Source organism: Trichosurus vulpecula, chromosome 3 (assembly GCF_011100635.1).
Source record: "Trichosurus vulpecula isolate mTriVul1 chromosome 3, mTriVul1.pri, whole genome shotgun sequence".
In the NCBI taxonomy this organism is placed as follows: domain Eukaryota; kingdom Metazoa; phylum Chordata; class Mammalia; order Diprotodontia; family Phalangeridae; genus Trichosurus; species Trichosurus vulpecula.
Window position 1 is genome coordinate 215,145,053 of NC_050575.1, and position 17,033 is coordinate 215,162,085.

Below are 17,033 nucleotides of genomic sequence, written 5' to 3' on the forward strand. Positions count from 1 at the left end.
CTTGGTCTGGGAGCTAGGGCTGTGGGGTGGTGTGTCCCCTCCCTGCTTGCTTCTTCGCCTCCCTCCCCCACCCGTTGCCACGGACTGTGCGTGTGTATATGTCTCGTGGAAAAAACCCAGGATGAGACTACGTCCTCTCTGGCACATACACATAACATACACGTATGTTATGTGTGCGATACACATATATTTATTTATACGCAAGCATGTGCATATGGTATTCATGCAGGCATGGATGTATGCATGGATATCTAGCCCAACACATATGAGTGAGACCCTCCTCGAACAGCAGGGACTCAAACCGACCCCTTCGGAAATCACACAACTTCGAGTCGCCCTCCCACAGATTATTTTCTACTCGGCTCGGGGCTCATAGACAGTCGATCTCCCGAAATAGAACGGAGCAGCCCTGGGCTTGGGAGGCTGGCGGGCCGGGAAAGGCGAGGGTTCGAAGGGACTCGGGCCCAGCAGAGGCTTCCAAAGGGAGCTACTCTCGGGGACTGCCTGGACTCTTGTCTAGTGCCCAAACCTTGGGGGCGGGATGTGGGTCGGCAGCAATAGACTAGGGGAGGATGCTGGTGCAGATGCCGGCTACCGGGGCCGGGGTGGGGTGGGGGGGAGGGGGTAGCTTCAATGAATGGATGCTGAATTGGGGGTGGGAGGGCTCTTCTTTTAAAGCACGGCTCATTTGCATTGAAATGCATGTCCATATGTACTATGGATTATTACTAGGACATATGGACTAGGATTCCACTCACGTACAGTCTTCATACTCCCCCCCCCTCCCCATTCCACCCATCTCTCCTTCTTACGTTCAGAGATCTCCTACCCCCTCTCCAGGAACCCAAAGGGGACAACTTCCTTTGGATGGGGGGAGGAATGGAACTGATTGTATTTGTGATGGGGACACGTACACCCGCAGAATCAGCCAGCGAAGTGCGGGGAGGAGGGTCCATGTGTGCGTGAGTGTGTGTATGTGTGTGTGTGTATGTGAGAGCGAGAGAGAGAGAATGCGTGCGCGGGAAGGGGTGGGGGACGGGGAGGGAGAGAAGGGGGGCAGCTGCAGCAAACCAGGGCCCTTCTGAGGAGCTGAGCGGAGCCGCAGGCACTAGCTCGCAGCTACGAAACCATTCATGATTTTGGTGACGTTATTCCAGTTGTGGGGGGGAGGGAAGGCGGGGCTTCTGGGGCCCAAGGCCCGCCTCCCCCTGCTCCTATAAATAGGGCTTCCCAGGCTCTTTGTGGGGCTGAGAGCTCATTGGGAAAGGTATCGGCACGTCTGCTTGCCAGCCTTTCCTCCGGGTGGTGGTTGAGAGCGGTGGGAGCCAGTGCGCCTGATATTTTGCCCTTCAGAGGGGGTGTCCCGGGACGGTTAATCCTTCGTTGCCCCTAAAAGCTAGCGAAAACTGCTGGGCGCTGGGCCACTGCAGTGCCCTCTTTCCTCTGGCCCGGGGACCGTTTTTTAAATATCCAAGGGCGTGGGTCAGCCTCCCTTAGGACTTCATGTCTGTATATTTCCCCATACACTGGTGAGTATTCATTCTTTACCCTTGGTGTTTGTTGTACGGTGGGGTGTAAGCCAGCGGCTTCCGTCATCTCCCGAGTCCCGTCCCTTTAGGGTACAGTGACTACTGACTACTGTGACTTAATGAGGAGGGGCAGTTCTCCTTTCCTGGCGATCATTCAGCTAAATGCCGAAATCGCACCTAAGGGAGGGGTTTGTGTGTGTGTGGAAAGCGGGGGAAGGTGGGGGGCTTAAGTGCCCTGGAAGGTATTGAGAGAATCCAGACAAAGACTGAACTCGGAGGCTTCGCATAAGTGCATGATGGCTGAGGGTGATAATGAGGGAGAGAGTGTAGCAAATGGGACCGATATCCTCCCTACTCCGCCCTGTGCTCCAAATGCCCCCTCCTCAAATGAGGATTGATGTTAGAGTCTCGAGAGTGTTGCTTGATTTGGGGAACGGAGACAGTGTCTTCTTTCCTCCGCTGCGCCCCCCCCCCCCCCCCCCCCCCCCGCCGTTTTTTTTCTTTGGTTTGGATGCAAGTCTTGATGTAGAGTGCTGGAGATGGGCTTGAGAGGGTGCTGTGACGGCTACTGTGGTACTGGGTGTTGGAAGAGAAGAGAGCCCCCTATGGACGGGCTGGAGGGGGGCGGGGTGGTGGTGGTGATAGTGGCGATAGTGGTGGTACAATATGTGTGTGCACGCGCGAGTGTGCGCGTGTGTGCGCGCCTTCTCCCCGCACTCCCTGAGAGGAACGCTGCATCCTTTTGACCCCGTCACTTTAACCATTCAACTTGACTCGTGAGGGGGGGAAGCAGCTGATTAAGTCCCAGCAGCAAGAAAGGGGAGGCGGGAGAACACAAACCAGCAACCTGGGATGGATTCTAGGATTGGGGAGGTGCGGGGGGCGGCGGGGAAGGAAGTGGAAGGAGGGGAGGGGCCGTATGAAGAAGGCGTGTTTGGAGGTCCTTAGGTCCTTAGGGGCTGTACTGATGGGGTAGTGTCGATCCCTAGGGGCTGTGTGGGGCTGGATTGTTGGCAGTCTGTTGAGATGCCCAGGGACAGGGGGCTGGCCTAATGGAGGAGTGTGTGAAGGTCTCGGAAGGTCTGGGGCTTCACCAGTGAAGGGGTTGTGGAGACTGCGAGGGGAGGAGGAGGAGCAGTGTGGTTTGCCGAGTCGGGCCTCAGAGACGACCTCCTGTAGGCGCTCGGAGCTTGCTTCCTTCCTGCTGGAGGGGAAGGATTCGAGCAAACACTTAGCATCTCCGCTGGGTTGGGGAGGGGGTGCCAAGGAGAGTGAGCTTGGTGCCTGCAAAACCTGTTCCCACGTGTGAGAACTAGAAGCTTCTAGAGGAACCCTGGGCCCCAACTCAGGGTGTTTGTTTCCTGGCAAGGCAACCTTGCCTGTACCGAGCCAGCAGTATGAAGGTAGCCACTTGCAGCTAGCCTGAAGCTGCTGAGCTGAGATGGAGCAGGAAAGTTTGCAGCTTTTTCCTCTCCACTTTTTACAGCTGTAGCCCCAGACCTCAGCGAGGAGGAGGGAAAGGCTGCAAATCTGGGGCAGCTCCAGGTCTTCCTCTCCCACTCCCACCCTCACCACCCCCCCACCCCGGTTGAGGTTCAGCTTACTGGGAGGGGTCCCGGGGAAGGGCCTGAACTTGCGGCAAGCAAGGGATCAGGACAGCTGAACGCTGCCTGCTCCTCCCTGGGTCCTCAGCCCGACTCTCTCTAGAGAGAGAATTGATGAACTTGATGCCCCTGGAGAAACCAGTGTCCCTTTAAGCGGGGCGTGGCTGCTGGACTCAGGGTACGAATAACTAATGGGCTTCTCAGACCCTCATCTCCTACCTCTCACCTCAAGCTTACCCAGCCGCCTTCACCGACTTCAACTAATGGGCATCCAGGTAGGCTGGCAAGTCAGTGTTGACTAATCTACCTCATCTTCAGTGGAGAGACGCATTATTTCTGGAAAAATATGCCCACACGTTAGTAGCTATGGCAAGGAGACAGCTTTTGTTTCCTTTCAAGCTGGGCCTCCCATGTATTTTAGTGCTAGTTTTTGTGTGCATATATGAGATAGTGAAGATGAGAAGGTGCTGAGGCATGTATGGAAGGCATGCTCACTATAATATATGGTAGTGGACATTGTGTCCCAGAGTCCCATGCCTTTGACCACCCTGTAGTGTGTACCAAGTGCACATTTGGGGTATAGAAATGCTTCTTTGGTCGCTTTGTTCTTTTGGAAATGCCTTGTGCAGGCAGAACGGCTCAATCATTAAGGCTGGGAATGTACTTGGTGCCTTACTAGCATTGAGCTGACCAGGACTGTATTTGGGGTTGGAAAAGGGGACGTTGACCGATGTGAAGTGTGGGGAGGTACAGACCCACCCAGGGCATAGCTAGAACATGCTTCAATTTAGAGGCACCAGGAACTGTGAAGGAATTCTGAAAGCCTTCATATCTGGAACTTGTCTCTACACATCTGGGAGGGAGGTATATACATCGCTCTGATGAATCTTTTTATAAAATGACAGTTTTGTACTTTTGTCATCATCCTCATGTTAATGACATGTTAATGACAAAAAATACTGCAAGGAAGCAAGTTAGTTGAGATAGTTTAGAAAGAGATGAAGTAACTCCCGGTGCTTTCCATTCCTTAGATAAAGGAACCAGACAGGGAACAAGGACACAGATGTACCCGTGGGGGAAAAATGGATTTGGAGGCAGAGTTCTCTGATCTGAGTCCTTTCCTCTGTTACTACCTCTATGACTTTTAGTAAATTATTTCTTCTCTCTGGCCTCACTTTCTTCATTGGTAAATGGGAGAGGTTGGACTACATGACTTTTAAGATCTCTTATATTTCTAAATCTGACAATCTGAGATTCTTCGATTATTTGCAAAGACTCAGTGCTTTCAGGAAGGGGAAAAAAAGGAATTTGTCTTTGAATGCCTTTTATCAAACCCATCGGTGGGTTTGAGATCAGTGGCCAATGGCCAAGAGATTAGCTATTCAAAGGCTTAAACATTTCCCCTTCCTCACTCTCCCCATCCCCCCAAGAGTTTTGTGATCAGTAGAACTCCAAAGTGAAGAGTGGGCTGGATTTATAGTCAAGACTTAGCACTTACTGAATTGAGGTAAATTTAATTAAGTAACTTGAGTTTTTGTTCAGATGAAGAAGTTGGACGTGCAGGGTCCCTTTCAGTTCTAAATCTTAAATCTAGAGCTGGAAAGGACCTTGGAAAGAAAGAGAAGAGGAAACAAGCCTTAAGCCCCTACTATGTACCTGATACTGTTGTAAGCTCTTTACAATTATTTTATCATTCCGTCCTTGCAACAGTTCTGGGAAGTTGTGGAATTATTATCATCATTTTACATTTGAGGAAATTGAGGCAGAGATTAAGTGATTTGCCCAGAGTCACACAGCTAGTGTTAGGGTCCAGGTATTCTTTATTCCATGCCCAGTAGCATACCCACTGTGCCACCTACCTGCCTCCAGAAGACATCAAGTCCGACTGCCTCATTTGACATGAGGAAACTGATGCACAGGGTAGTGCCATGCCTAGGGACACACAGCTTGTATATGGCTTCATGATTTGAACTCTTCTTCCTGACTCCTAGTTTACTGCCCTATCTGTACCATGAAGCCTCAGTCCATGACCCCTTTGACCTCTCATCCTATTTCCAGACAGCTCTTGTGATAGAGCAGTGTGGCCTGAAGAGTGGGAACAATCCCCTTCACTTCATTTTGGATCTCTTTATCTCTTGGCAGCCCTGATTATCTGAGATCAGCTGACATGACTGAGGTGATGATGAGCGCCCCATCTATGGATGAGATTGGGCTGAATACCCGGAAAGATGGCATCTCCTATCAGGTGAGTGAGTCTTAGGGCCATTTCACTTGGTGACAGTTTAGCAGCTGGTGGGTTGCACTGGAATGGACCACCCTTACACCCCACTACTGTTTATGATGGATGTGTACCCACCACCAGGTGGAAAAGAGGGAAAGTGAGAGAATGGCTCATGTGGGGAGCTCCATGCCTGGCCCCAACAATAAAGGTTTTTCCCTCTACTTTGTGGCTTAGAAGGAAGAGGTACTGTAAGTGAAGCCTTTCAGGGGAAGAGTTTTGTGCATATGGTATCCTTAAGGCAGCTTCACTTCTCAATCAAGAAAGAACCAATTCCACTTCTTAAGAGTGCTGTATAGAAGAGTAGTGTTCTTGGAGTCAGAAAGATTCAGGTTCAAATACTCCTTAGCAGATGTATGCATATGGGCAAGCCATTTAATATTTCTTTATCTAAGCCTCAATTTACCCCTCTGGGGAGGATAATAGTACACATCATGTTGGTGATATAGGATTATTACGAGGCTCAAAATATTGGTAAATCACTTTAAAACACTATATATATATATGATAGAGAAGACTTCTCAGAACTAGAGAGTAGTCTATATGATGAAACACTTTTTGATTATTTTTTGTACATAAAACTGGCGTTGGTCTTGATATCACTGTTAATCCAAATAACAAAATATTTAAAAGACCCCTTAGTTTGTAGACTCTTGGAGAATCTTTCTTTTAAGGTAACTCATAGGTCAGAAGATGAAGGTTATGTTTTGGATTGGGGCTAAGGATAAGGACTCTTCAGTCTTCCCAAGTTATTCAGTGTCAAATCTTCAAGTTGGAAAGGACTTAAGATCATCTTGTCCCTCCCTTAATTGAGAAGGAATACCATCTCCCACATCTCTCTATGTGACCTTGGGCACTTAACTTTGCACCTCCTTTCTCATCTGTTTAATGAAGAGTTGGGACTGGGTGGCTTCTAAGGTCTCTTTCCAGGTCTAGACCAGTGATCCCCAGCCTTGGCTTAAAGGCCTCTAGCTCACCAAAGCAGCCCCTTTTACTTGCAGACAGGTTTGATTTCCAAGGTATCTTCCCCTCCCCATCCCCCTACCCCCTCTAAACTGAAGCAAAAATATCCTTTCTTGTATGCATTCGCCCCAGTTCTTCCCTCTGGGGCTTAACAGAACACGTCTAATCTCTCTTCCATGCCTTTCAAATACCTAAAGACAGCTATCATTTCTCCTGCCCCAACTTCTTCAGGTCATCTCTTCTGCAAGCTTAACATAGTTATTCTTCATTACTGCTTCCAAAAGGCATTTCACCAAGTGGAGAAAAGGAGACAGGGAGAAGAGAAATGAATAGTTCCAGGCCCACAGTGAACTGGAAGTTAGACAGAAACCAAGAATTAGTGGGATGACTAGAGGGTATGGGATGCCGGCCATCCCAGCTCACTTCTACCCTCTTTCTGCCACTGGCACTTCTTTATATATTCATAGAATTTTAGGTCTAGAAGGAACCTTCAAGATCCTTGCTCCCAGTCAGTATCATCAAATCCCACTTTGTAATTTTTATTTAATTAGGAGGAGTGGGCTGAAGAAGTGGTACTTTATCCATGGTTGGGTTCTGTAACCCAGGGTTCCAGGGTTCTGGACAAGAGGACAAGTTCAGGTAGCAGAGATCTTGACAGAAGTTCTAGTCACTCTCTTAAAGGCAGCTAGTTGATGTAGTAGATAGAGTTCAGGGCATGGAGTTAGGAAGAACTGAGTTCAAATATGACCTGAGACACTTAATAAATGTGGGATCCTGGGCAAGTCATTGAACCCTGTTTGCCTCAGTTTCCTCATCTGTAAAACAAGATGGAGAAGGAAATGGCAAACTACTCCAGTATCTTTGCCAAGAAAACCCCAAAAGAGAGCAGGAAGAGTGGGGCATGGTTGAAAATGACTGAATAACAACACTCTTTTAAGTTATACCTCTGTTTTGGGTTGCAAGTTTCTTAGCCAATGAGTCATACTGAACATTTTATTGTGGTCACCAGTGAGGTTTTCTTTTAGCTCTGTTTTCTCTTAGACTGTGTCACAAGATCTTTCAATGGAATTTATGTAGGATTATTCAATTCAAGAAGTACTTATTAAGCAGTTACTATGTGTCTGTCCTCAAGAAGCTTATATTCCATTGGGGGAAAATGAACACACGCATAGATAAACAAAGTATATAAAATAACTTGGGGGCAGGTGAAGAGTTCCCTGGTGAAATTGGGAAACGCTTCTTGTTGGAGATGACAGGGACGCTGAGGCTTAAAGGGTGATAGAGATTCTAAGAGGCTTTAGGTGAGGAGGGAGAGCATGGATGAGAACATGTGCCAAGTCAAGGAAGCAGATAGGCAATGTTGTGTATGTAGAACAGCAGGGAGACCAGATTAACTGGATTTGAGTTCATAAGAGGGAATAGTATCATATCAGACTGGAGAGATAGGCTTGCGCCAGATTGTGAAGGGGTTTAAATGCCAGTCAGTTAATTCTATATTTAATCCTAGAGGTAATTAGGACCCATGGAAGTTTCTTGAGCAGGAGAATAACCTAGTCAGATCTGTGCTTGAGAAATATCAGTTTGTTGGTTGTATGGAAGATAAACTGGAGATAGAGAGACCAATTAGGAGATTGTTGGAATCATTCATGAAACAGGTGGTAGGGGCCCAAACTAGCATGGTGGCCATGTGAGTGGAGAGAGAGAATTTTAGAATTGTAAAGATCATTTAGTCCCACCACTTCATTTTGACAGATGAGGAAAAGGAGGCCCAGAGCGGGAAATGACTTACCCCAGGTCTCTCAGCCACTTAGTAGTAGAATTTTGCCTCCTTTTCCATTCTTGTTGTTCAGTCATGTCTGACTCTAGTCCATGGGGTTTTCTCAGCAAAGATACTGGAGTAGTTTGTCATTTCCTTTTGCAGTGTGTCCCTGTTTTATAGATGAGGAACTGAGGCAAGTAGGGGTTAAGTGACTGGCCCAGGGTCACACAGCTTAGTTAGTGGCTGAGGTCACATTTGAACTAAGATCTTCCTGACTGCACCCCCAACTGCTCCATCTTTTTCACTACCACCTTGCATTTTGGTAGCCACAGACGGCTTCTAGCCCTCCCTTACCTTACCCAGTGCTTCTAAGAGCAATTTCAAACGCTGTTATTGGATTTGAAATCTTGATCTTTGTGATTTTGGAAAGATCCCCTTAGCTGGCTGGTCAGGAGAAAGGGAGAGATGGGAGGTGACCCTACTGAGTTTCTGACCTGTTCCTGGCATTTCTTTCATATCCTCCACTGTGTTCTCAATGAAACGGCAAGTGTTTTCATAAATGTTGTATGATCAATTTCCTCAAAACCTTCTCAAAGCATATGCTGGTTAATTAAAACAAATTCCCACCAGAGTTGTTGTGATTGGCCAAAAATGACAGTTTGCTAAAGGCCTTCCTTCATTTACATTCCTGGGCTCTCTCTTTTCCGGAGAGTGGAGGGTGAAGGGGTTGGGGGGGGAAGGGGGTGGTGAGTCTCACAGCTAGCTTTCCACTTGGCATTCCTTCTGAGGATAATAATAGTGTGTGGCCCTTATCTTGTGCCTCTTTTCCAAGGAACTAAAAGTGCTTGAGAGCCATTGTCATTCATCTGCTGTGTCCCACGAGCTTGCTAGAAGCCAGGCATTAATTCCTTTTTGACAGATGGAGAAATGGAGTCTTGATGCCCTGGTACAATGTTGCTCCAAGGTCATATGTTAGGGACCAGAACCCATGCCTTCTGATTTGCAGAGCACACCCCTATTCCGGATTTCTGGTCACCAGCTCCTGCTTTGGTGGCGTACCTTAACTCCTCAATGGAAAAGGTTCCAGGGATTTGCCTTTTACTGTCTGGATGAGAAATATTTACTGATCCAAATCAGTTAATATGGTTTTTGGTTCAATTCAACAGGCATTTATTCAAGGCCTATTATTATTCATTCAAGACACTGTTCTAGTTGCTGAGGATACAATGACAGAAACAAAAAAGAGACCCCTGTCCTCAAGCAGCTTCTATTCCACAGGGGTGGTGGGGGCAAAATACAGATAAGTAAAATAGAATAAAGGCTGTCGCCAAAGTCTTAGTGCAGTTTTGAGCTATTAAAACTTAAAATTTCACTAAGACTTTTGGGACACCCTCTAGGGACAGGAAAAGAGCTCTTATCGGAAAAGGTAACTCAGCTCTATGGGGCAGCTAGGTGGCACAGTGGATGGAACATTGGGCTTGGAGTCAGAAAGATTCATCTTCATGAGTTCAAATCCCAGCCTCAGGTACTTACTGGCTGTGTGACCCTGGGCAAGTCTCTTAACCCTGTTTGCCTCAGTTTCCTCATCTGTAAAACAAGCTGGAGAAAGAAATAGCAAACCACTCTAGTATCTCTGCCAAGAAGATGGGATCAGGAAGCATCTGAAACAACTCAACAACAAAAATCTGAGTTTTTTGCCCTGAAGGGAACTGGGTATTCCTATGGGGGAAGTAGAGGAAGAAAAACATTCTAAGTGGGGTGGGTAAGAGGAGGAAGGTTGGTGTTTTGTGGCTTTAAGAAAAAATAAGGTCAAATGAAATTTTTCCTGTCCATTGATTTGGTGTCAGTCATTCCTCCCCCGTGGGGCAAGTGAGCAAGTTTCAATACTGTAATCAGAGAGAGCATCAGGACTTAGTGGAATGAGTTAAAGGCCCCAGAAAGTGGACTCTGGCTGCCTAGATCCCTGTACCCTGGGTTTCCATGCCAGGGAAACATGAATTATTGCAGTCCCTAGTACTTTTATGGAATAACTTTCTGTTCTCTAGGAGCTCAGATAGTGTTCTTACATTTAAAAAAAATTATATTAAATTTTTTTTTAATTGAACAAAAATCAATTTTCTTTCCCTCTCACTTAGTTTTTTCTTTTCCTGAACTAGAGCAGTCACTGCTTCATGGACCCCTGCTCAAGGGGCATTTGCAAAGTTAATGGAGCTTAATTAAAAAGGATATTTTGCGGCAAGCTCCCATTCCATATGAAAAGCAAATTGGGGTGAAATAGCCCAAGGCATCCCCAAATAGAAGTTTTTCCTTGGTCATCCCTTGCCTTTTCTGCTGCTGCCACTGAAGGACTCAGAGGTTTGGCTTCCTTAGCTTTCAACATCAAGACTTCAACCTTCTGTTTTGGATTTTATCTCCCCCTCCTCTGTAGTGGGTTATCAGCAGTGCACACCTGTGGACTACAAGGCTACCTGAACTACATTGTGAGGGAATTCCTTGGCTTATGGTCCAAAATAATAAGGATTTTATAGTTTTCTCTCTGCTTCGTCCTCTGGGCTGTCGCCAGTGCCTGGGGAACACTGTCCTTTCTTGCTAGACTCCTCTGAGATGAGTGAATCCCGAAGGGAGCCTGCTGGGTTCTAGTTGTAACCCTTGGCTTTCTGCTTGAAACTCCTTTCTCCCAAAATTGCCTGGATTCTGCTCTGGTGCTTCCCTCCTCCCTTGGGCTAGATCTGACCTTTCTTTCTTTGATGGCAAATCTCTCCTTCCTCTAGGATCTCTGGCTTGGCCTGAAGGAATTTCCCTTTGGTTAGCAGATGCTTTTTAAGTTGACCATTGTAGCCCCTCCTGTAAAATTAGTCCTTTAATCAGCTTCCTTTTTTCTCACCATCTCTTTCCTTGGCTCCTGGGAACCAGTTGTCTTGTCACTGGCCATTTTCCCCGTTACTCAGTTGTGAAATTAGCATTTCTACGGCCCATCTTTCCATTGAATAACCTTTTCCTCTCCAGAGAGGCCGAGGTTCTAATACAGACTATAAATAGCCAAGAGTGATAAATCTCCACCAACCCTCGGCTAATCCATCGGAGGATGACTGAGTGATAGACCGTGTGCAGTGGAATGAGCTCTGGACCCAGAATCAAAGAACTTCAGAGCCCCTCTTGGCCTCCGTTACTTCCTACCTGTGTTGACCTTGGGAATATCACTTAACTTCTTCCAAGCCTGAACTACCTCATCTGGAAAATGAAGGGATTAGATTGATGATTGTTGAGGTCCCTTCCAGCTCAAAATCAGTCATCCGATGGCTGTGATCATCCTTACCTGGGTCTCACTCTGATCGCATCCCCTTAACCTGCCATTTATGGCTCAGATCCTGAAACTTTTTTTTTTGAGCATTTATATTAGAGGAAGAAGTGATGTATCTTTGATGAGGCACCGATCAGTGGATAAGAGCATTGGATTTTGAGGGATCTTATCTCAGACCTAGACTCGTTGAGTGGCCCTGGACAAGTCACTTGATTCTTTGCAGCCTCAGGCTCTTCATCTGTAATATGGAGATAATAATAGCACCAGAGATAACACATGTACACTGCTTTGCACACCTTCAAGCGCTATGTAAATTCTAGCTATTTTCATTTATAGCTAAATTCTTAAGGAAAGACTATTCCTTATTTGATGGATGAATAATTTTTTTAAATTTTAAAGCATTTCTTAAGAGCTTACTATGTACACATGGTCCCTGCCTTCAAGGAGCTCACATTCTAATGGGGAAACCAACCCATGGTAACTGGACCTTCTGGACTAGCCCTGCTCCCCCTGTGTTCCCAGAGACACAGTCATGACACTCTCCTTATTACTGTTGTTCATCCCTTTCACTTGTTTTTCAATCGTGTCCAATTGTCCATGACCCCATTTGAGTTTTTCTTGGCAAAGATACTGGAGCAGTTTCCCATTTCCTTCTCCAGCTCATTTGACAGATGAGGAAACTGAGGCAAACAGGGTTGAGTGACTTGCTCAAGGTCACATAGATGATAAGTGTCTGAGGCCAGATTTGAACTCAGGAAGATGAATCTTCCTTACTCCAGGCACTGCATTCTATCCACTGTGCCACTCAGCTGTCCTCTTCATCCCTTACTTAGATGAAATATCAACTGGTCCAAAGAATGGACATTTTATTGGGCATTCCTTTTTATTCCATTTATGGAATATTTATATTCCAATTTTTAGGCATTCCTTCCTAATTATACATAGAAACCAAATGGGTCAGTTCAAAGAAAGTTCAAGATGTCTTGACTGCACATAGTCTACATTTACCTCATCTTCTCCTCTCTTCTCCTAACTTCCTTCCTTCCTTCCTTCCTTCCTTCCTTCCTTCCTTCCTTCCTTCCTTCCTTATTTTTTCCTAAGAAAACCTCTCTACTGAGGATCTAACCTCACAGTTTCCTCATCTGTCAGATGATGGGGTTGGACTTTTTAAAGATCCATTCCAGCTTGAGTATTCTATGTTTCTTTCCCTGGGTGGGTGTCCTAGCTTCTGGAAGGGAGGGGAAAGGAAAGAAGGGGGAGGCAAAGAACATCTCTTGCTTCTGCCTCCTGACTTAAAATGGCTTGTTGAGTGACAGATAACCCTTTTCTCACAGTGGTGTGTGGAGTGGCCCATGATTGTTGGGTAAATGAATAGAGGATGGGGTGATTCAGGTGTTTGGTGGCCCTGGTCAGCTCCCAATGCTATTCATACATAGAATCTTCCAAAGAGCTAGGTAAAGCATTGCTCAGTGACCCTGTAGAGGAAGCAGTCTTATGGCCACAGAAAATAATCCACCACAATGACATCTAAAAGGCTCTGTGCCATCAGTCCCTAAGGGGACATGCAGCAGACATATCAGTAGAGTTGTAGCAGTTGTAGCAGGACAGGTCCATCCAGGGATGGGCATTTCAGTGGAACATTGACATTTTTTTTAAATCCTCCTACCCTTTACCTCTTCCTCCACACCACATTTCTACCACCAGATGTTATGCTTGGTGACAATGACTAGCACAGACTTTTTTTCCCCTCTACGACTAAATGACCAAAAAAGGTAGTTCAGTCTGAGTGTAAATTTGAGGAAGAAGAAAGTGAATGCTCTAGAGAGACATCAGGTATTGGTCCATATGCACAAGCCCTCTTTGCGTTAACTCCCTTCCTTTGTGGCTGGTATCTAGCATTTGTCTTCCCTGGGATTCATACCAACTGATCCAGTGGGGAAGCCTCGGATCAAATCTAGAGACAAAGCCAGAGTCCAGCCCCTTTGTTTCACTGATAAGGAACTGAGGCTGAGAAGTTGAATGACTTGCCCAGCATCCCACAGCAAGTGACTGTCTGAGGCAGGATTTTAATCCAACTCAATCTGACCCTGGATTTGAATCTAACTCTAAGCGCAGCAATCTATCCACCACGCCCTACAGCTTTTCCTAATGGAGAGAGCACTGGTTTTGTATCAAACCATAATTTATCAGTCAACAAGCATTTATAAAAAACCTGCTTTGTGCTAGGCTCTGGAGATAGAAAGACAAAAGTGAAATAATCCTAGCATGCTGGTTAACTGAGAGAGCTTAAGAGATGGTTGAATTTTCTTCTACAACGTCCTCAATGAGGGACCATCTAATCAGTAAACTGGAGTTTGAGTCTTGGTGTCGCTGCTACCTGTGTGATCCTGGCCAAGTCATTTAGTTTTAGTGAATCTCAGTTTCCTCATCCATAAAGTAATAATGATAACAATTATTATAATAAACTATAAGTTATTATAATAACAAATAATAAAATAAAAATAATAATGATGCTCGCAGTATCTATCTCAGCTGGGTTCTTGAGCAGAAAGTACTTTGTAAACTATGAAATGGTAGAAAGGTGTCTATTACTATTAGTCAGTCAATGAACATTTATTAATGCTCAAAATAAAATTAGTACTTTAAACTATTAATAATTTATATATAATAAAATCATTAAAGTTAACAGTTTATTATTATTAGGCCCTACAAAAGAGTTAGGCTATTTTTGTCAAGGAAACTGGCCCACCAAGAAAGAAAGTCACTTGTCCGTTATAGCACTAGTGAGTTTTTGATGTAATCGGGGAAAATTTTTATTTCTCAGCTTTTATTTCATCAGTATTTTATCTACTGGCAATCATATGAAAGCCACTTAGAAGCTATAATTTTGCTTTCCTTTAGAAGACCGGCTGACTAGAAAGTCAGTGTATTCCAGTCATGGCACTGACTCTAGCTAGCTTTCTTCCCAAGGTCTCACTTCTTTGGCTGGAGCTGTCTTGCTCAATGTACTTGCACCCCCATTGGCAGAACAGTTGGTTCCCCAGAGGTGCCCCTACATGGCTTCAACTGACTTTCACAGTTCTAGAGATAACCCTATTGTGGGGAAAGTGCCTTCTCACTACCTTTAGTTACCTTCAGAGACCAACTGACTAGAATGCTAATAAAAGCATGAATTTAAACAAGCCTCAATTTTATATAATTATTGATGCTTCTCTTTAGATCCCCATCTTTTCCCAGTAATTGCCTGCCCCTCCTCAAGACAGCCCATTCTTATAACAAAAGAAGTAAAATTCAGCAAAACCCACCAACATGTTAGCCATATCTGATAGCCCATGCCCCGTTCCAAGCAAGTATTGTACCACCTCTTTCCCCAGAGAAGGGAGGTCTGGTTTATTATCAGTCCTATGGATTCAAAGTTCAAGCTTTAATTATTTCCAAGACATGTCTATGCTGTTAGCTAGGTATGACTGATACTGTTCTTTATGTCCCCCAAAATGCTTAGTACAGTGCCCTGCCCTGTAGTAGGTAGAGTAAATATTGATTAATTCTGCTCTAACTTTAGCTTGCTGGCACTGAGAATATCAGTGTACCTTTGTAAGCCCTAGCAGAATAAATAGTCTGAGTAAGCTTCCTGGCTCCAAAGTAGGAACAATGAACTATATAGAACTTGGTGTTCATCAGCATATTCTCCTAGTCATTGACCCAGTCTCCCAACTTGGATGAGAAGGAAAGAGAATTGCAGGGGTAAAGGAGGAGGCATGTGTTTGGGTGATGGATCTTGTGATTGTAGCCAAGAGCTATTCCTGGGTGTCTAATGAATGTCCTGAAATGATCTCTCAGGGATATGTCCTGAAATCATTTCTTGTGGATATGAAGACAACCACTGGTTCCTGTGGGGCTGATAGTTTCAGATGCTTCTTATGTCAGAGGAAGATGTTCTCCAGAGGGATAAAGTTCATTCTCCTCTAGCCCTAGTAGCCTATGGCACTTTTGTTTGGATGCTCAGCTCGCTCTGTTGTCTCCCCATCTGCCCTCTCCTCAACCCCACTACCACCAAAAAGAGAGATGGATTTTTTTTTATCAGCAAACCCAATCATATCTCTGCTAATTCACTCAGACCTCATGACATCCCCCTAGTTGCACAGACCAATCTTAAAAAAAAATCAAGGTTCATTCCAAGTGCAAAGTGGTCCTTTCTCTACTGTTTGACTAGAATTGGGAGTATTCTGATGAGGGTCTTCTTTGGAAAACATTCTAGTGACAATGATTTGATTGATGACTGTGGCTGGTAATTAAAAATGAAACTCCAGATATGCTAATCCAAACTTTTTGCACCTCCACCCCAACCTTGGTTTGTTGACAGTTGCATTTTGGTTCTCCTAAATAGGGAAGATGTGATGTCCCAGGGTTTAGGTGGAACAACATGAACTAGTAACTCACCATCAAAAGGAACATCATTCTCAGAAGTCTCTGTCTCTTTTAGTCTAGGTCCCAACACACTCAGAGCCTCCCTTCCTATGAACTTTTATGTGGGCTGCACCCAAAGACTGTAGCTATTACCTTAGTTCATGTTATTGTTGGGTCTTAGCTTCCAAAACCTTAAAAACACTCTTTCCCCCTGCCCCCATTCCACTCCCTGGCCCACAGCAAAGTATTAGAAGAGGGCATGCATTGCTTTCCCACATTAGAAGGACTTCTACCAAGGCAGACAAGCTCAAAGGCCTTAACTGGTGGATTTGGGGAAGGTAAAGGTTTTTGTGGCTCCTAGACTGAGAAGTTGATCACAAACTCAAGGAATTTATGCTTCCTATCCAGACCCTGTTATGATGAAAGCTTACAGTATCGGAAGCACTGCCTTTTAGGCCCACAAGAATGTTTTTGATTACATATTGTTTCAATGAAGTCTATGGACACAGAATAGTAGAGGAGTTTGGTAGATAGCAATCTTAAAAAAAATACACACATGTATATATATACACACACAAAACCAAAAAAAAAAACCCAAACCCACAGTATTTTTCTTTGATTTTGTTTTTAGATATTTCAGATAAAATCAGATTTATCAGATGTTTTCTTTTATGCAATGATGATAAAAAGTGAAAACATCAAAAACATTTAATTTTACTCATTAGGAAAAGTTATGTTACTAGAGCTCTCTCTTTATCTCTCTGGTATTTTCTTCTTTGAAGAAATATTTGCACTGTGCTATAATAGAATGAGTGCTGGTTTGGGCATCAGGGGACCTGGGTTCAATTCCCACTTCTCCCACTTGCTACCTGGGTAACATTGGGCTAAGTCATTTCACCAGATTAGGCCTCAGTTTCTCTACCTGTAAAATGAGAAGGGTAGACTAGATGACCTATAAAATCCCTTCTAGCTCCAAATCTGACCTTGTCGGTCTATCAGGCATTATTTAGAATGTTCATTGTGTGTGTAAGATAGGTATATCTCTATCTATATCATCTATCTGTCTGTCTGTCTGTTATCTATCTATCTATCTATCTGTCTGTCTGTTATTTATCTACCTACCTGCCTGTCTATCTACCTATCTGCCTCATCATTGCTAAGAGGTGACCCTGGGTTTTCAAAGACTATACTT

At 44.9% G+C, this 17,033-nt stretch overlaps 1 protein-coding gene across 1 annotated transcript in view; it reads left to right on the top strand.

Annotated features, from left to right (window-relative positions):
- The first annotated feature begins 1,243 nt into the window (after positions 1–1,243).
- Positions 1,244–17,033, top strand: part of LBH (LBH regulator of WNT signaling pathway) — a 29,928-nt gene continuing 14,138 nt past the window's right edge. The window contains exons 1-2 of the mRNA XM_036751903.1: positions 1,244–1,529; positions 5,276–5,378. Coding sequence (XP_036607798.1) covers positions 1,504–1,529; positions 5,276–5,378 — 129 coding nt within the window. The 5' untranslated portion in view covers positions 1,244–1,503. The remainder of the gene's footprint in view (positions 1,530–5,275; positions 5,379–17,033) is intronic.